The sequence below is a fragment of the Schistocerca gregaria genome, chromosome 5, assembly GCF_023897955.1.
Source record: "Schistocerca gregaria isolate iqSchGreg1 chromosome 5, iqSchGreg1.2, whole genome shotgun sequence".
Lineage (NCBI taxonomy): Eukaryota > Metazoa > Arthropoda > Insecta > Orthoptera > Acrididae > Schistocerca > Schistocerca gregaria.
This window is the reverse complement of record NC_064924.1, coordinates 174,842,901-174,863,598: the sequence shown is the minus strand read 5'-3', so window position 1 is coordinate 174,863,598 and position 20,698 is coordinate 174,842,901. Positions and strand designations below refer to the sequence as shown.

Below are 20,698 nucleotides of genomic sequence, written 5' to 3'. Positions count from 1 at the left end.
GTATACTGTGTCTCGTTCCATTATATAATTTACGCGCGTCAAGGTTTCGGAATGAAACAGTTGATGAACTAACATTTGGTCTGAAACCATGAAACAGCGTTCATGAATTGATTCAGTGGGATAGTAGAAACTGCATTTTCATATACTCTTGTCGGCGAATTATATCGACAGAAGGCAGTGGTTTCAGTTATTGTTGTTGTTGTTGTTGTTGTTGTTGTCTTCGTCCTGGGACTGGTTTGATGCAGTTCTCAATGCTACTCTGTCCTGTGCAAGCTTCTTCATCTCCCAGTATCTACTGCAACCTACATCCTTCTGAATCTGCTTAGTGTATTCATCTCTTGGTCTCCCTCTACGATGTTTACCCTCCACGCTGCCCTCCAGTACTAAATTTCCTGCACAATACTACTGTTACGAGAGTATGGTGTATGCTGGCAGCTTTCCTGTCCCATATTCATAGATACTATGTAACCGTCCTTTATATTGTATTGTGGAGAACAATGTTTTGGATAATGAAAAATATTTTCCCCCAGTTTAATACAATGTTGTTGTTGTTGTGGTCTTCAGTCCTGAGACTGGTTTGATGCAGCTCTCCATGCTACTCTATCCCGTGCAAGATTCTTCAATCCCCAGTACCTACTGCAGCCTACATCCTCCTGAATCTGCTTAGTGTATTCATCTCTTGGTATCCCTCTACGATTTTTACCCTCCACGCTGCCCTCCAATGCTAAATTTGTCATCCCTTGATGCCTCAGGACATGACCTACCAACCGGTCCCTTCTTCTAGTCAAGTTGTGCCACAAACGTCTCTTCTCCCCAATTCTATTCAATACCACCTCATTAGTTACGTGATCAACCCATCTAATCTTCAGCATTCTTCTGTACCACCACATTACGAAAGCTTCTATTCTCTTCTTGTCTAAACTATTTATTGTCCACATTTCACTTCCATACATGGCTACACTCCATACAAATACTTTCAGAAACGACTTCCTGATACATAAATCTATATTCGATGTTAACAAATTTCTCTTCTTCACAAACACTTTCCTTGCCATTGCCAGTCAACATTTTATATCCTCTCTACTTCGACCATCATCAGTTGTTTTACTTCCTAAATAGCAAAACTCCTTTACTACTTTATGTGTCTCATTGTCTAATCTAATTCCCTCAGCATCACCCGATTTAATTTGACTACATTCCATTATCCTCGTTTTGCTTTTGTAGATGTTCATCTTATATCCTCCTTTCAAGACACTGTCCATTCCGTTCAACTGCTCTTCCAGGTCCTTTGCTGTCTCTGACAGAATTACAATGTCACCGGCGAACCTCACAGTTTTTATTTCTTCTCCATGAATTTTAATACCTACTCCGAATTTTTCTTTTGTTTCCTTTACTGCTTGCTCAATATACAGATTGAATAATTTCGGGGAGAGGCTAAAACCCTGTCTCACTCCTTTCCCAACCACTGCTTCCCTTTCATGCCCCTCGACTCTTAAAACGCCATCTGGTTTCTGTACAAATTGTAAATAGCCTTTCGCTCCCAGTATTTTACCCCTGCCACCTTTATAATTTGAAAGAGAGTATTCCAGTCAACATTTTCAAAAGCTTTCTCTAAGTCTACAAATGCTAGAAACGTAGGTTTGCCTTTTCTTAATCTTTCTTCTAAGATAAGTCGTAAGGTCAGTATTGCCTCACGTGTTCCAACATTTCTACGGAATCCAAACTGATTCTCCCCGAGGTCCGCATCTATCGGTTGATCCATTCGTCTGTAAAGAATTCGCGTTAGTATTTTGCAGCTGTGACTTATTAAACTGATAGTTGGGTAATTTTCACATCTGTCAGCACCTGCTTTCTTTGGGATTGGAATTATTATGTTCTTCTTGAAGTTAGGGGGTATTTCGCCTGTCTCATACACCATGCTCACCAGATGGTAGAGTTTTGTCAGGACTGGTTGTCCCAAGGCCGTCAGTAGTTCCAATGGAATGTTGTCTACTCCGGGGGCCTTGTTTCGACTTAGGTCTTTCAGTGCTCTGTCAAACTCTTCACGCAGTATCGTATCTCCCATTTCGTCTTCATCTACATCCTCTTCCATTTCCATAATATTGTCGTCAAGTACATCGCCCTTGTATAGACCCCCTATATACTCCTTCCACCTTTCTGCTTTCCCTTCTTCGCTTAGAACTGGGTTTCCATCTGAGCTCTTGATATTCATACAAGTGGTTCTCTTCTCTCCAAAGGTCTCTTTAATTTTCCTGTAGGCAGTATCTATCTTACCCCTAGTGAGATAAGCTTCTACATCCTTACATTTGTCCTCTAGCCATCCCTGCTTAGCCATTTTGCACTTCCTGTCGATCTCATTTTTGAGACGTTTGTATTCCTTTTTGCGTGCTTCATTTACTGCATTTTTATATTTTTTCCTTTCATCAATAAATTCAATATTTCTTCTGTTACCCAAGGATTTCTAGCAGCCCTCGTCTGTTTACCTAGTTTATCCTCTGCTGCATTCATTACTTCATTCCTCAGAGCTACCCATTCTTCTTCTACTGTATTTCTTTCCCCCATTCCTGCCATTTGTTCCCTTATGCTCTCCCTGAAACTCTGTACAACCTCTTGTTCTTTCAGTTTATCCAGATCCCATGTCTTTAAATTCCCACCTTTTTGCAGTTTCTTCAGTTTTAATCTACTGGTCATACCCAATAGATTGTGGTCAGAGTCCACATCTGCCCCTGGAAATGTCCTACAATTTAAAATCTGATTCCTAAATCTCTGTCTTACCATTATATAATCTATCTGATACCTTTTAGTATCTCCAGGATTCTTTCATGTATAAAACCTTCTTTTATGATTCTTGAACCAAGTGTTAGCTATGATTAAGTTATGCTCTGTGCAAAGTTCTACCAGACGGCTTCCTCTTTCATTTCTTAGCCCCAATCCATATTCACCCAGTATGTTTCCTTCTCTCCCTTTTCCTACTGACGAATTCCAGTCACCCATGACTATTAAATTTTCGTCTCCCTTCACTACCTGAATAATTTCTTTTATCTCATCATATATTTCATCAATTTCTTCATCATCTGCAGAGCTAGTTGGCATTTAAATTTTTACTACTGTACAAGTATACCACTCTTTTTATTTATGGTCACAGAACTTTGAATGCAAGGAGTTTGCAGTAAAGCAGGTCACACATACTAGCATTACATCAATCAAAGATATACTCGTAAACGTCTTTGTGAGTATCATTTTACCGAATCTTGTCAACCTCCGTGGATGCTATCTGCCGTCCTTCTGGAGTACGCAAAGCCGGGTCACCAAATTGGAAGTCGATACTTCTTGCAGACGTACATGTAACTCGTGAAAGCTTCTAGGCTCTATGATATTTTTCTTGGTCCCTCTTTCTCAGAAGACGTCTGCTAGCTTCTGGCGTAGTTTGAATTCCTTGGTCAGAGCGTGTGTGACGGGAGGTTCTGGTCCACTGGGCACAATAGTTCGTTACCGACCAGAAAGTGTGCCCGTGTCATAGGTTCCACGTATACGACAGAGTTCGAGTTTAGTGCACCTATTATGCTGACCATGGTGGCATGGACTTGTTCTGCCGATAATCTTGATCGTCCCAACATTTTCCACAAAGTCCGCGGCTTATGGTCTCGTGGTGCCGGCAAAGTAGCTCAGCGTGTGCGGTCATAGGGTTAGCTGCCCTCTGTAATAAACAAACAAAAAAAAATCTCTGAGTGAACGGATCAACGATGAACTTCAACAGGTGTCATGGGACGTCCGCCTCGAACATATTCAACGAACAATTACGAAAAAAATGAGATAAAAAGAAAAAGTGGCTAGCGTTGCTACCTCTGGATCTTGGGGTGCCTGGTTCGATTCCCGTCCGGGTTGGAGATTTTCTCTGCCCGGGGACTGGGTGTTTGTTTTGGCCTCATCATTCCATCAGCATTCGTGACAGTGGCTAGATTGTACTGTGTACAGATTGGGAATTTGCACAGACGCTGATGACCGCGCAGTTAAGCGCCCCACAAATCAGACATCATTATCATCATTTTCCACAAGAATCGCTTGGCGGTGCCCACCAGCCTCTCCCACCATTCTCCCCACCAATATGCCCGTGCGGCGTTGAACTTCCAAGTGGTTTCGTTTGTGGCGAGGAGGCGATATGTCTCTTAGGTGTTCAGTCAATTCCACAGTTCAGACAATTCTGCGTTGAGACATGGAAGATCTTTGCGTTGCCAGTGTACATAGCATGTGGCAATCCATGCCTGCTAGCAAATCTCTGTAAGGCTATCCATAGTGTGTCGATGTTCGTACTGGAGTAGAGTTCTAAATGCACAGCGCATGTTAATGTACAAATGAAGAGTGTTATATAAGCCTTTTCCATGAAAATGTCTATCTGGATTTAGAGAGGTCATGCAAAGTCTGTGCCAGTGACAGTATACCACTTGGATGGTCTCATTCGATCTGTGGATTTGGAAGCGCAAGTTTGTTGTCGTCTTGGAATCTTCATGCTCATGTATCGTAAACGTTTATGTAGGATCCTTTTAATGGATTGACGACCTTTAAGTAATCATAATTCCTTTAGGTGTTCGGATAACATAATTCAGACACTAAGATTACGAAGTTTAATATATGTGTGAAAGACAAGGTGTGTCGTAAAGTAACGTGGCACATCAAAGGGTACTGGACACCGTTGCTCAGTGTTGAGGTCTAAAAACTGAAATCTACCTTCCAAATGAACGAGTCCGTCTTCAGTAAATGAATGAAACTGTTCGATTTTAGAGTCTTGCTGGATGGGTTTAACGTTCTGAAGCGTGTAAATTTCCCGTGTAGTAACACCGTCTTTGGACTACTCTGATCCACTAGGTAGGGAAAAAAAAGGATAATGCATTGACACTGGCTAGTTTCTAGCTGTGATCTTCCAATAAAAATTCCAAAGGATACCTGAAATCTATTACTTACAATATGGAATTATATTTTATACAGACCTATCATCCAGTCATATGTAAGTGATAATTACTATTAACATTTATCACTAGTGGATTTTATTACTGATGAGGTGACATCAATATCAAAGTTTATCTTTACTTTCCGTCTGTTGTTCTTCAACTGCAAATTTGCAATATCTTCAGTTATACAGCATGTTCGGTTGCTATTCACACATTTCTTCCTCAAACACTCCAGTGGCTTAAAATATAGTTAAGAAATTTCATTATTTCACAACTAAAAATGTTCAAATAAATACTAATGTTGAAGTAGCCTTTTCAGTAGTCATTTTACCAGCAGTAGGCTCGTGCTGCCATCTGCACATCGTCTGATCTCAAGTATTACTGTTCCACTTACTTCATTTTATCAATGACATTTTAACAGTGGGATGCAGTCAACTATGAAACCACAGTTGTTCTTTACAGCATTCCCAATCGTAAACTTGCGCTTGCAGCTGCAGTATTTGTATCAAACAGTTAATTAGTGTTTCAGGTGTGACAATTCCTATCTTTAAGTTTCTCCCTTATATGAAAGTTTCACTGAGTACATTAGAAAGTAACAAACGGTACAAATCCATCTTTTCGACAGAAGGCGTGTCATGGCAGTATTAATAATCAACAAGACCAAAATTACAGTACAGCAGAATTTTAAACCGGAATGCATTATTTCTACATAAATTTCACAGTGTCCACAATTTAATTCAGGGCGCAATTTACTCGATACTGTTTTGGTACGCTCATAAACTAAAACCATTTCAGGCTACACAAGTGATAGTAACAGATCACACATGACTGCCATTCAACAACCTAAAATAACATCGGTTCCATTCCATTCTGGTAGGCTGGCACAGCAACGGTTTTGAGTTATTTCAAATTGAAGAAAAGTCTGGATTGCAAAGTTATTTAATTTCAATAACGCGTTTCGCCCTTCTGCGGTATCAACAGATTGTCTACCAAACAAGAAAACAGTCCATTAAGAACAAATAAAGAACGGGGGGCTAGGCGCATTGTCCTGTCTAGTACGACTACGCGAGTAAATAAATTAAAACATGTATTAAAACTTACACTAAAGTAACTGGATATGCAGCCCATCCGTCATAGAAACATGAGGAATGAAAGTTGGAACTAATTAAAAGAAAGGCAACACGATAGTAAGCCGCCCCGAGTATTAAGGAGACGGGTAAACTTCATAAAATTTCAATAAACCGTTTGCTACTTATAGCGCATCAGCAGACACCGCCATAGAAGCACAGCGTAGGACCACGGTTACAAAAGTATAAGAGTGGTATCCACTGTGCACGGCACAGTAGGTGTGTTTAGTGCTCACACAAATATGTGTACGACAGCCTACTAAGCACAGACAGCGCTAATGTGGCAAAAGATACCCAGATGTCACGTAAAACTAGCCATAAGGTGCGTACATGAACATAACACTATGTAAAACAAATAAATTAAAATACAAGTATGTAAAACATAAGAAGTCATACGTATTACAGTCTACAACAATACCTGTTTTCGTGCACCCGAATAGTATTCCACCGACTCCTTTCACGTCTCGTCAGAATTCCCTTATCATCTTGTCAAGGACATAGTTAAAGAGTAAAGGGGAGAATCCCTCTCCCTGTCCAATACTGGTTTTCATCTTGAAGGTCTCTGAAAGCTTTCCTCTGAATTTCACCTTGTACTTTGTGTTGTCTAAGGTGTCAGTTCACTTGTTTTTATATACAAACTCATCTCCTCCCAAAATTTAATGACTGTTGGTCCGTCTACCGAATCATAGGCTTTCTTGAAGTCTACGAATGTGAGCACGAAATTCTTGCTTCATTGTTTTTGATACGTGAGCTAATAACCCTACCACAACAAAGGTCAAAAATTAATTATGATTGTAGTGTTGCTCACGTTGCTAAATATTTGCATTTTCGGGCAACAACAAAGTTATATTACGTGGCAGGTGTCATTAGAACACAGTTAATAAAGTCATTTCTTGAAATAATGGATAAACTAGGCATTCATCTTTTCGTGTTTGCCACGCTGGTCTCGTTGTGAACCCATGGCTCAATCGTCGAAAATCTAGGTAGTGATGATTCCAAGCTCGGATGCAAAGAGACCTAGGTGTTATTCTGCGATATTCAAAAGTTTTATAGATGTGTTTCATAAACCACTCTTGAAGATTAAACTTTTTGCAAGTTAGGACACTGGTGATGTAAAAAAGCAATCAGCACTCCGAATTTAAGTTACACTTCTTTTTTATTACTTTTGTTGCAATATCACGAAACTCGTTCCAAAACATCACTTCACAATATAAAACATACTTGGAAATATCTTCCTCTCTGTTAAAGTTCACATTTCATAAACTGACTACAATTTGCGTCTTTTCAACATGAGGACCAAAGCTTGACTCACTAATATCCGCTTACGCGCCCAAAATTCAGAGTTACAAGTATGTCAGTGATCATAGTGACAAAAGAAAGAATACACATAAGAATATCATTGCAATATATACATACCGATGTATCGAAGTACCTCTACATTAATGAAATCAAATGTGAATGTTGTCACAGAAATATGTTAACTATTTTACAGAAACACAGTAGAATATTGCTAGTATCGAGAAGTTGAGGTGAAGTGCCGTAATGGTTACGTAATTCAAGTACCATTACAGTGATTACTAGTTTCCTGTTCATGATTTATTATACGCGTTGTTTGTTCATCCTAAGTTACCAAAACTGCCGGGTTCTCATAGTTAAAAGAAAAATGCGTGAACACAAGATTGGGACCTGCTGAGTGGAGAATTTGTTTGTGTGTTTGGGGCACAGAAGGTGATCCAGACATTTCACGTGGAGGTGGAGCTCCCTCTGATGGATCCGGCGCTGTGGCAGGATGTTCCCACTCCGCCCCCAACACCGCCTCCCGAGCGGCCACCATCACCGCCTCCGGCCGAAGGCAAAAAGGGCGATGCAGGTAACTGCAGCAAGGATGTCGAACTCTCGCCGGTCATCGTACAATAAGACAGCATATAGTATGAATACTTGAGGAGCGGTCTTTTAAACCTGATAAATGCAACAAATACAGTTTTTCATAAAATTAGTTTTTTGTGTTTTCACCTACATAGATATGTTCGAGCGTTTAAACTTTTAGAGGGCTACCAGATCTCACTGACATTAATAAAGAGTTGCAATGAAATATTTTGAAATGTATATCATCAGCAACAAAATTCAACTGATGGCTACAACAACTGCTGTTGACTTTATTTATTATGAAGTGTATGTCCAAGGGTGTCACTACTAGGTCTGCGCAAGTCAAGATCAGAAAACGTGACTGAATTAGTCGTACTGTCGAGAGGGAGAATGAAGACTTGTGGATGAAATTGGAAATTAGAAGTTTGTACTGCAAATGCGATGACCTTGGTAAACGTCTTTACTTGTATCACCCAAAACTCAGCAAGTTGTTAAGTTGTTATGAAGATGATAGCTTGTCGCAATATGCTGAGCGTGCAGCAGAAAACGAAAGAGGAAATATTGTTAACATTCACCATAAAGAAATTATTAGGTTAAAAAGACGACAAAAATTACACATCAATAACGTGAATAACATAGTCACAAGTTTTTCGACAGAGTAGTTAACAACACTGACCTTTTTTTCAGTAAGGGAGAATTTGACGGGCAATAAACGTGCGGCAGACAGATCTTTACACAATAATGACATAAAATCATTGATTATAGAGATAAAAAGAACTATGCACGACAGTAAGGTCAGCAGGCCCCATCAGATTTTCCTTGGTAAAAAAAATAGTGTGGTTGAAGCAATAATTCGCTTCGTAGTACAAACAAAAATTGTAAAAAGAATAGAAGTAAAACATAAATAAAGAGTTAGTTGTGCAAGTATCAATAAGAAATTCTAAACCCACCAGGTAGTGCTCATGAAGGTAGATAAAAGGAATATCCTCGTTGTGTTATATATAAGTAAGTAAGTTAGTAAGTAAATGTATTCTTTGAGAAGAATGTATTTCCAAAATTAATATTGATCCTATTAACTGTTTTTGGAAGGATATCAAATGTGTTCTACAGAATATCTCTTCTTTATTTGGTGATAGAGTTTCTAGAACTTTAGAGGTTATGTACCTGTATGCCCCTGGGTTAAGAGCACATTCTAAGGTACATAAACCTGAGGTCCCTATAAGGCCGATCGTTAGTTATATTGGTACTCCTGCCTATAAGCTATGTGACAAATTGAGTAAAATTCTTGTTAATAATGACATCTTTGACAGATTTTTTCTGTGAAGAATACTTGTGATTTAGTAAATAAAATGAAAGGCATAAAAATCCCGATTGGCTGCAAATCGATATCCTTAGAAGTGACTAACTTCTGCACTAATGTACTTGTTATGGAAACCATAGGCCTTGTGAAGAAGAATTTTTTTGATTTAAGCGACTGTGTGTAGGGGAAATTGAAAAATTTCTACAATTACTCTCTTGTAATTACTTTCACTTCAGTGGTGAAATTTTACAACAACAGGACAGTTTAGCTATGGGATGTTTTTTGTCGTGACATTATCCAATATATTTCTTAACCATATCGAAGTATCTGCCATTGTACAACACCCTGAGTTGCGTGACATCGTTTTATACTGCTATCGTTATGTGGATGACACTATTATGTTGTAGAAAGAGGAGAATGATGGCCTCGATAAAATCTTAAGAATATTCAGCAACCTTCACCAAAAGATAGAGTTCACGTAGGAGCACCAGGTTAATGATAAAATTGATTTCCTTGGCATTTCTGTGACGAATAAGAGTGGTGGACGTAGTTTTGCCATATTCAGAAAGCCCAAAAATTCAGATGCTATTATACCCGCCGATTCCATGCATTTCAATAGGTACAAAACTCGTTCTTCTATAGTCTTGTTAGCCAGCTAAATAAGATCCCTTTACAGTTTGCAGAAATCGTAAAAAAAAGAAAGTACTGAGGAGTATAGCGGAGAACAATGGTCACCAACCATGATAAAACTAAAAACTCTAATTTGGTGCACGAAATTAACTCTCACCCGCGTTTAAACCAGTGAAAAAAAAAAGTACAATTAAGCATATACTTTAAAAGGTTCCATTTCCTACAAAGTTGGGCAGGCATTCCCTAAAATCAACACTGAAATTGGTTTCACTAGTAAAAAGACATTATCCAAGGCAATTATTCATTCCATCGAGAGGCACGATCCTTTTCGTAGTTCTGTGATCTACAAAATTAAATGCAGTTACTGTGGTATGGTATATATTGGGCAAACCAGTAGGACTTTCAAAGAAAGGTTTCGAGAGCACGCGGCTCTGCATATCATCAAGCATTCTGCTTTTAAGGAACATTTACGAACGACAAAACGTACGTTCGTTAGTATAGTGATTTTCTTGATGACTTGGAAATCTACGTTCATTCGGAAAAAGAACATGGGAACCTTTTAAATGAGCAAACGGAACCGAGGAAAAAGTTCTTTTCCGAAATTTTTCACAATTTGTTGTGAATTTATTCCTGGAATCCTGAAAGGAGATTGTAAATTTTCCTTCTGGATTTTCTTAGGTTTTCTCTATGACTGAAGTCTCCTTCGTAGTTGGCCTTTGGACGCTATACGTTCTGACTATTATGTCTACGTGAATTTCATGTCTGTCACTGAATGGGCATCACCTTTGCGTGTTAGTTCTTCCCACCGTCTGTGTCACGTTGTGTTTGTTTGTGTTTTACGCATTCTGCCGTCCACGAAGATACGATGTATCGATCTATGACATTGTCAGTTATCTTTTATATTTTGACTTCGTGGTACCATCCTCGACCACGTTCTTGCAGTGCAAGTGTGTTCAGTTGCAGACAAGTCTTCGACGGAAGCACTTGATTTGTGGCACATTGGCATTTAGCACGTAATGGGTTCGATGTTCATTTTGACTTATTACTTGACTTTATGTTTTCGTTTTAGAATTCACGGCACCCGGGAACATATTGCCCCAGTATGGCAGTATGAATTAAATTGTGAGTAATTTTTGCTCTATGATAGTATAGAGTGGTTATTTTATTAACTTTGTTCCTATGTCTGCTCACTGGTTTATGGTAGTTAGAGTATCGTAGTTATTTTGTGGTCATATACTTCGTGGCAAAGAGGTGATTCCGTTTTGAGGTGTAACTTCTTTTGTAGTTGGTTACTGTATTTTTACTGATTCAGCTTCCCTATCTATTTCATTGTAATTTGTGTCGTGTATTTTCAGTACAATCGAACACTTCTCTTCACAGTGATGATTCCATTTGGAAGTGTTAGGTGATGATACTGTTGTTTGAGCTCATGTTAAATGGGTTTGTGTGACACCTGAGAAATTAAAGTTAGTTCTTATTAATCATTCTTTACATTTTTTTCTGTTTAAACAGTAGGTTTTGTCATAGCCCTTATGACCGTTTTTGACGGTTCGATTTTAGTAATAGTGGAGCACTGTTGTTTCTTTTATTACATACTTTAAACAACACATTATGGTTTGGTTACAAATATTGGACATCCTATGATGAAGTGTTCTTGACCTGAAGTTTAATTGGCTGTCGCATGGCCTTTTTCGTATACTGGTCAACATATAATGTAACTTCTCTAAGTACAGAATGGTTTGTCCTTCCCACGATAGTCTTGTCAATGGGTGTTCCTAGCGGTAGTCTAGCGGTAATGATTCTTATATAAGTGCTTGTCCAGTAAAGGAATGGAGAGAGTGACATTACTTTTGATAGAGTGCGACGCTTTCGCGGTTTTGATTGGGAATACATGGCTTGGTGTCTCTGGTTAGACTTCCGTCATTTCTTTGGCTATTCATATTTGTTGATACTAGGCTTTATAACAGATGTGCTATAGTCGGTTCTGTGAGCGAGGAATGTAGTTTGATAGCTACTTATTATAGTGTGTATGGTTCTCTGTCCTTATAACTAAAATACTAATTTCATTTGGCAAGAATAACCCATGATGAGTTTGTCACAGTAGTGTCTCGACATCGTCATTTTTAGATTTTATTTTAATAACTTTCATATCGTTACTCCGTGGTTTTCTTTGTCTCGTAAGGTTACCTTTGTTTACCTGTATCTGTGTACCTCTTTATTAATTCAAGTTTTGTTCTTTACCTTTACAGTAACGAATTGATTTGTTTGGTTGTGACATATGGTAGGTCCCCTTACCATGAGTACTGGGTTAGCTCACAGATCTTTTTTTCTGTAACTCTTTGTATCTCGGTTTGTAACTCTATTCTGTTGGTATGTAGCAACTTTTCATTATTGAACATGTTTTTTGTGTTTCGTTGTTGTTTGTTACCTTATACTCTTCTGTTAATGGATTTTGTTCAAAAATGTTCAAATGTGTGTGAAATCTTATGGGACTTAACTGCTAAGGTCATCAGTCCCTAAGCTTACACAATACTTAACCTAATTTATCCTAAGGACAAACACACACCCCCATGCCCGAGGGAGGACTCGAACCTCCGCCGGGACCAGCCGAACAGTCCATGACTACAGCGCCTGAGACCGCTCGCCTAATCCCGCGCGGATTAATGGATTTTGTTTATGGTAGTGAGGTCGTCTTATTACGTAGGACTGAAGATTTTAGTGGTTCCTTATGATGAGATTTGGTGTTATCTATTCGTTTGCATACCACTTTTTAGACGGTTATATTTTTAGACCGAAATGACACATTCCTCAATTCATGTGTGAGATATTCGCTATTTCTTGACTTCAGCTCGTGAGTAGGATTCGGCTAGTTTATCAGAGTTTCAGCATCTTCCTTTACTACTCCATACAGCTTATGAGGAATGCTGTAATGTTCTTACCTGATACGCGTTTTATGGTGTTTACGGATTTCCGATTACTGTCGACCTGAGTTATGAGTTTAGTTTGTGAGCTACTGTTGTGGGCCATAAGCGGCTTGAGACTCTCTACGATTTAGACTTGTACCAACACATTCTTTCATCGCCTAGAGGTCCTCCATCACTTGCTATATTTTGAGTAGTCTTGTACACTCCATGATTACTTTATAATATGATGCCAGTTAATGACTTCTTTTTCGCTCACAGTCGTTGCTCTCCTTTGGTGCACAAGTATGTTGCTGTACGATTTTTACCCTCCACGCTGCCCTCCAATACTAAATTGGTGATCCCTTGATGCCTCAGAACATGTCCTACCAACCGATCCCTTCTTCTAGTCAAGTTGTGCCACAAACTTCTCTTCTCCCCAATCCTATTCAGTACTTCCTCATTAGTTATGTGATCTGCCCATCTAATCTTAAGCATTCTTCTGTAGCACCACATTTCGAAAGATTCTATTCTCTTCTGGTCCAAACTATTTATCGTCCATGTTTCACTTTCAAACATGGATACACTCCATACAAATACTTGTAGAAACGACTTCCTGACACTTAAATCTATACTCGATGTTAACAAATTTCTCTTCTTCATAAATGCTTTCCTTGCCATTGCCAGTCTACATTTTATATCCTCTCTACTTCGACCATCATCAGTTATTTTGCTCCCCAAATAGCAAAACTCATTTACTACTTTAAGTGTCTCATTTTCTAATATAATTCCTTCACCATCACCCGACTTAATTCGATTACATTCCATTATCCTTGTTTTGCTTTTGTTTATGTTCATCTTATACCCTCCTTTCAAGACACTGTCCATTCCGTTCAACTGCTCTTCCAAGTCCGCCATTGTATAGCCCGCCTATTATGTGGGACTCAGTCATACATTTTTATTTGGATCTGGTATATAACAGATGCTCTCAAGGTATTTTTGGATATTCTTCGCGAGTTATTTGCGTTCCGTTTTTACTTAATACGTTGTCTGCCGTTGGGTTTTGCTTTAGGTTGTATTTTGGATGCTGTGACAACTAATTACAACACCAACAGTGATAATACTTAAGCCGTAAATATGCACATTATTGTGCACTTCATAGATCATAGTGTGACGTTTCACTTTGAATGAGGATAGGTCCTCATATATACTGTGGTTTTTTCTCATCTGTTGAATTGTGTAGGATTTTTATATAAAAAAACAAATTGGCAGGCTTTGTTCAGCGGAGCTTCTAAGTACATATTGTCTATTTTTCGTCTTTTTAATGTTTGGTCTATTCTGTTATAAATCCGCGATGTTAAAATAGTTTAAAGACTAACACGCATGTAAATATATATTATTCTGTTGTGCTGTATGTACACAGGGATTTCTCTTAACGTTGCTAATTGCATTCTAGTATTAAATACTTATATTGCTACTCGTCACTTCGGGTAAAGTTCGGTGTGCTGTACCTTGATATACGCTACATGTATACTCTTTTTTTATGCGGGGCCTTGAGGATGGCATAATGAATTGGCGAAACTAGTAGCGAAAGTAAAATAAGACTTCTCAATTGCGCGGCTGTTAGGCGAATTTCTTTGTTAAATATTCGCCCAGAAACTGTCCCTAGTCAACAATGGATCAACAGAGACTAAATTTTTTCCTTCTTCACAGAATCTCTTGAACATTATATTGACTGTGAGAGCAGAAGGTAAATAAACTCTCGTAGAATGGGACTTTCATTCTGCAGCGGAGTTTACGCTGATATGAAACTTCCTGGCAGATTAAAACTGTGTGCCGGACCGAGACTCGAACTCGGGACCTTTGCATTTCGCGGGCAAGTGCTCTACCAACTGAGCTACCCAAGCACGACTCACACTCCGTCCTCACAGCTTTACTTCTGCCAGTACCTCGTCTCCTACCGCGAAAGGTAAAGATTCTTAGTTCGAGTGTCGGTGGACTCGCATTCGGGAGGACGACGTTCAATCCCGTCTCCGGCCATCCTGATTTAGGTTTTCCGTGATTTCCCTAAATCGCTTCAGGCAAATGCCGGGATGATTCCCTTGAAAGGGCACGGCCGATTTCCTTCCCCATCCTTCCCTCACTCGGGCTTGCGCTGCGTCTCTAATGACCTCGTTGTCGACGGGACGTTAAACACTAATGTCCTCCTCCTTCTCGAGTCTCGGTCCCGCACACAGTTTTAATCTGCCAGGAAGTTTCAACCTCTCGTAGACCCAAAGTGGCTGTCTCTGCATTTATATTTCTTATATCATTCTTAATATCAATAGTTACCTCTTTATGAACGTTTCCTGTTCTGTCACCTCCTCTCCTCCCTTTCTTTTGGCAACCTTCCACCTTCAAGGAACCTGCTTGCTAGATAGGATAACATATGCTTTGATACGCTAGACACTCCTTGGAAATTGGCAGCACAAACAGGCACTACTTCACCATTCCTTTTTCTAGTGATATACTTCACTGTCATAGTTTTTCCCTCTTTGCATTTTGGGTGTCCACTACTCTGTGCTGAGGTGAAAAATTATTAAGAAATTAACAGAAACTTATCTTGATCCATTCTATGTAATGTCACTTGATGATGAAAGTGCGAAGTATCTTCATATCAGAGTTCAGCAGTCTTACATTCTTTCAATCCTTTAGCTTTTGAAGGTGAAACTACAAGTCTGTAATTCCATTTAATGATAGCTTCCTTTTTAAATTGTTTGCTTTGCGTTTCAGAGCGATGTAAGCGCTTCTTGAATCGGGGATTTTTTCCCATCGGAAGTTTCTTTGAACTGTATGCAGTTTTCTTTATAGACACAAACGTGAGCGTCACGTGAACAGTTGAATAAAAGTAAGCTGGTGGTGTTTCGATAACAATGAAGTCTGGCTGAGTAACATCGCTTAAAGCAACCAGTATATTCCATTATTTTCAACTGCTTGCTACAAAAAGAAAGCAAAGATACGAGAGAGTAATTAAATTACATTTGTCGAATTTTGTTGTAGCTCTAAGAACGCATATATCTTGTTTCGCTAAAACTTTGTAATTGGGGTGTTCATACACGAAGCAGTAGTCGGTTATTGCTAAAACTTAGTTCGTGGCTGATGTAAAAGGCCAACATTGTGCCAATACCACACCCAACTCAATTTAGAAATATTTTGCATATTCAGAGATTTGAAAAATGCTCCTCAATTTATAGTTTCCGTGTCTTGTGGCTACGAGTTTTCGTAATACTGCGTTTCGCCATTATATCAGTTTACATACGAGGCATGTTGAGAAACGAAGAGTATTGATCCTCTGACGCTGAAAGATAATTACTTTCAATAAATTTGCCAGTAATGCGTTAGAGTATAGGATGTTGGTAGTGGAAAGCACTCTCCTTTGTCTCAGTTGATTGAATCCTGTAGCGGTGGTATCATGGTGAAATGAATGTGTCTCCATTCCGAATCCCATCAGCTACGAAGTAAAGAGCATTAATGTATTGTAGTTCCTTCTTGCAAGAGGAAATGCTCTATTCTGTTTTTTTTTTTTTTTTACGAAATGAAAACTGTTTACGGAGATGGTATGATGAATCTTACTGGCAGAAGGGAGGATCATTATGAGCAAAGGAGAGGGCGTCTCTCAGTTATGGCTGATGAAATGATGAACAAGGTCGAAAAAAATATTGATGGCGACCGTCGATTGACCTTGGACGAAATGAATGTAATGTTTCTAGAAATTCTTCTGTGTGAAATATTTACTGAAACACTAGTTTTTCGAAAATTGTGAGCGATAAGGAACTAAAACAGCTCATAGATAATCACAAAGACAACAGAATCGGATCTTCGCGGGAATTGTGAAGCGCTTCGAACTGGAAAGTGCGCAATTCCTTGACTCTGTAACGACTGGCGACAGAACGTGGGAGTTCACTGCATGTCTGAGTCGAAAAAGTCATCAGCTCAGTGGCGACATCCCTCGTCACAATCAGTGCAAAAGTTCAAAACAGTTGTTGTGGCCAGAAAAACCATGGCCTACGTCTTTCTGCGCCGAAAGGGATTCCCCTCTTAAATTATGTCCCCAGAAGGAGACAGCTAATGCTGCGCGGCACTTTGAAACCCTAAGCATCTGCGGAGGCCGGTGTGGAACAAAAGAATGGGAATGTTAACGAAGGGTGTGTGCTTGTTGCATGACAATGCAGTACCCACACTGCCAACGCCACAAAGCAACTGTTGGATTCATTCGGCTGAGATATTATTAACCATCGTCCTCGCAGTCCTGGTCTGGCGCTTTCGTATCTTCACCTTTTTACCACTCTGGAGTTGTTTATGTTCTGCCGTCAAACAATGGGCGAAAGAGGAAGATCGTGCCTCGGCTCACAGAGCGCACTGGCGACGAAGGCGGTTAGACCGAAAAGTACGCATTTGATACCCATCACTTAAGGTATAAATTTTTCATACCTGTACTGCCGTTTCGGCTTTTAAACAACTGAGTACTCCTTAATTTTCGGGCATGCTTCATGTATTAAAAGTGTTTCGAGAGATCGCAGCAGAGTGGGCGCAATTTCTAATCACCGATGGCAGCAGTCTTGGGTGGTCCGGTCACGCTAGAAGCTTTCGGTCTAATAGCAGAAGAAGATATTTTCTTTGTTGGCAACCGTAAGTAGCAGGTGTAGTTTTATTTTTTGAAGATTCCTAGAGATCGCAGAAACGTTTCTCCTGAACGAAACTTCGAAGGATTTGCTATGATGTCAGAAGAAAACTGAACGAACTTTTGAGTGCAAATACTAGCTGTGATACGAACTACCATGGAACACCACCAAATGTGAGCTGCTGATTCCTGTTAATATAATTTTATGTCTACGGTAGTAAGAGAGATGAATGCAAGTTCAGTAATAAAGTGTTTCTTCACTGACAATGTGATAATTACGTTGCGCACCGGAAGAGCGTGAGGCGGCCATCGTCCGTAAATTGTCGAGAATGACAGGTAGCGTTCTTCTTGGAACCACACAGAGGAAAGGAGCACTCCACATACGGTTGACTTCAGCTTTGTACTGCTTTCCGTAGAGGTCAGAGTGATGGCGCAGTAATTCAGACTCTAGACCCTTCGGATTTTACTGGTTTTCGTAATTAACATCAGACAAAGAGCATTGCTCTAATAGTGCCACACCCTATGTCTCCGCACACGCTACCTTAATTGAAACAAGTTATCTTTATAGAATGATTTGCTAGGAATAATTGTGTGTCGCTAAAGCACGCACCTTGAAACCGAGAAGTAGCGGGATCGAATCCCGGTGGGACTACGGATTTTTCAGTGAGCGTTTTAACTTAGCATTCACGTCTCAGCCCTGTGAGAAGTCCCCAAACAACATGTGGCTCGGATTCCACGTTAAACTGTAGGTTCCCATTCCCTGGATGGGCGACTGATGCAGACTGGTGACTCAAATAGTACAAATGGCTCTGAGCACTATGGGACTTAACATCTGAGGTCAGATGTCCCCTAGACTTATAGCTGCTTAAACCTAACTAACCTAAGGACATCACACACATCCATTCCCAAGGCAGGATTAAAACCTGAGACCGTAGCAGGAGCGCGGTTCCGAACTGAAGCGCCTAGAACCGCTCGGCCACAGCTGCCGGCCTGGCGACACACAAGTTGAAGTGGCGTCCATAGAAAGACGTGCACCAGGCCACTGAGCCACACGAAATTATTACTATCTAATGATCCTAATGATATTGATATCGAACAATTGTAACCTTCCTCACATTTCATGACGGAAATAACAAGGGAGCATTTTTTTTCTGCCCTACTCAAAACAGAATGATCACCACCTCATGTAACAAATTTTTGAAAGTTATACAGAAGTAAACAAAAAAGTTTTTAAATATTCGATTTTTATAAGATAAAACGTTTGTAATTGTATGATAGCATCGCAGGCATACACTGATGCACCCTTATCAGATGTATTCATCTGCTGTATTTTCCAATGATGAATGTCGATGAATGAAATAATCCTTTGGTATCAGTTGATTATTCTCACACAAAAAGGTAAGAGAATTTTGTAGATTGTATATGAATAATTTATATTGTCCTTATAATCGCGAAATTCATTGGCCCTAATGCCAGATTTTCATTTAATGTGTTTTTCGTTATTTACAATTAGGTGTCTGATACCTCAAACGAGAACAAACGTCGACTTTTTTTCTAATTCGGCTGCTTCTCTTTACTTTATCACTAGGAACCGATTTTTGATAGGGGTAACCTTTCTAAGATTGATTTCTATTTCTGTGCTGAACTAAATATAGCGTAATAAAATTATACATGAGACATATGTATTGCTAGTTTTAGTTCATACTGCTCGTATAACATCTGAAAAGGCAACGGAAAAAGGTGACGCAGATGCGATCTTGGACTCCTGATCTCGATAACTTTGCTTTGGTTTTTAATTTCGTACCCATTATTCGATGTTTTCCTTCATTGTGCCTAGTCTCTTTGAGTGAATGGTGCAATTCCCGTTGGATTTATTCGTGTCAGTAACTACAAACAATACGAGAGAAATTTTATGTGGGAGGAAAGTGTTAAGACTATATAATTCAAAGGGTGAAAGTAATGAATAACCATTACTAATCTTCCTGTAGAAATGGAGTTCATGGTTTACACACAAGGATGGGAAAGGAAATCAACTGCGTCCTTTTCAAAGTACCAGCCGAGAAGTTGCTATAATATAAATCTGGATGGCTGGATGGGAATATGAACCCTTACTGTCTAGAAAGTGAGTCTAATACCTTAACCACTGTGCTCGCAATATTAGTCTTAATATTCTATTCCATGCTCAAAATATCGCTTGAAAACAAACGGGGTTAGCCTTAGGCTATTAGACACAGTATGAAAGAATAGCTTAAAGCGAGAGTGCTCCTTGATTTTTTTTTATTTCGCCCGAATAAACAAAATTTACAGTGATCACTTCTGGCGCAATTGTTAAGTGCGTTAAACGTGTTGAGTACGAAAGGCAGTTACAAATGAGTTCACTTCGCTCGTTATTTGTCATTTGAATTCCGTTTTTCAGTCTACTGCATAAATTTAACCTCTGTTTAAGAAATTTAGAAAGTCTTGCATGAAGTGTTTCTTATTAAAGAGCGGCTGTGACAAACATTTTTGCATTCTGCACGGCCCAACCACCACCACCTAGCTTCGATGTGAGCGTGCGATAACGACTCACAGACTGTAGGTAGCAGCACTAGCAACGGAGGGTGTATAAACTGTGTCGAGGAACGCGGTAAATAGCTGGTGGGCCAAGGCTGAAAGCATCCCCGAAACAGCTAAGTTTGTAATCTGCTCGCCTGTTGCCGTGGTTAAAGCATACTGTCGATGGGAAAATGGCGGCATCCAAATCCGGCGCCGAGGCAACTGCACCACAAGTCATAGATGACGAGGTGAAGGACGTCTGTGCCTCTCCAGCCGAACTTGGGGTCTGGACCCCTCCACAATCCTCCACACTTCTAAGTCTCTCATACACCCCACCCTTTGTTATGCTCACCTCGCCTGGATATGCGCCCCTCCCACCTACTATAAGTCTCTTAAAATCCTTGAATGCCATGCGCTCCGCCTCGCCTATCACATACGTCTCCCCTCCTCCACGCAGATCCTTTACTATTTGATCGCTTTCCCGCACCTCCTCCTTTTCCTCGAACGGATATGGATCCTCTACACCTTTCACAAACTCAATCCTCGCCACCCACTTGTCTCTCCCATCCTCTCCCACCCCATCCCACTGTTGCGCCTATACTCTTGCGTTGCACCTGCTATCCATCTTCACACTCTCCCACCCATGCCCAAGGTGGCATCTGCCAGCTCCCCCTTCCTGAAAACATCTACCCCTCCAATCAGCTGTAATCCTCCCCTTCTTTTCCTACCTTCCC

General features: G+C 39.9%; 1 protein-coding gene across 1 annotated transcript in view; it reads left to right on the top strand.

Moving 5' to 3' along the window:
- The window catches only part of LOC126273271 (leucine-rich repeat-containing protein 43-like), a 254,891-nt gene that overhangs the window by 143,402 nt on the left and 90,791 nt on the right, over positions 1-20,698 (top strand). Inside the window, exon 5 of the mRNA XM_049976815.1 lies at positions 7,799-7,943. Coding sequence (XP_049832772.1) covers positions 7,799-7,943 — 145 coding nt within the window. The remainder of the gene's footprint in view (positions 1-7,798; positions 7,944-20,698) is intronic.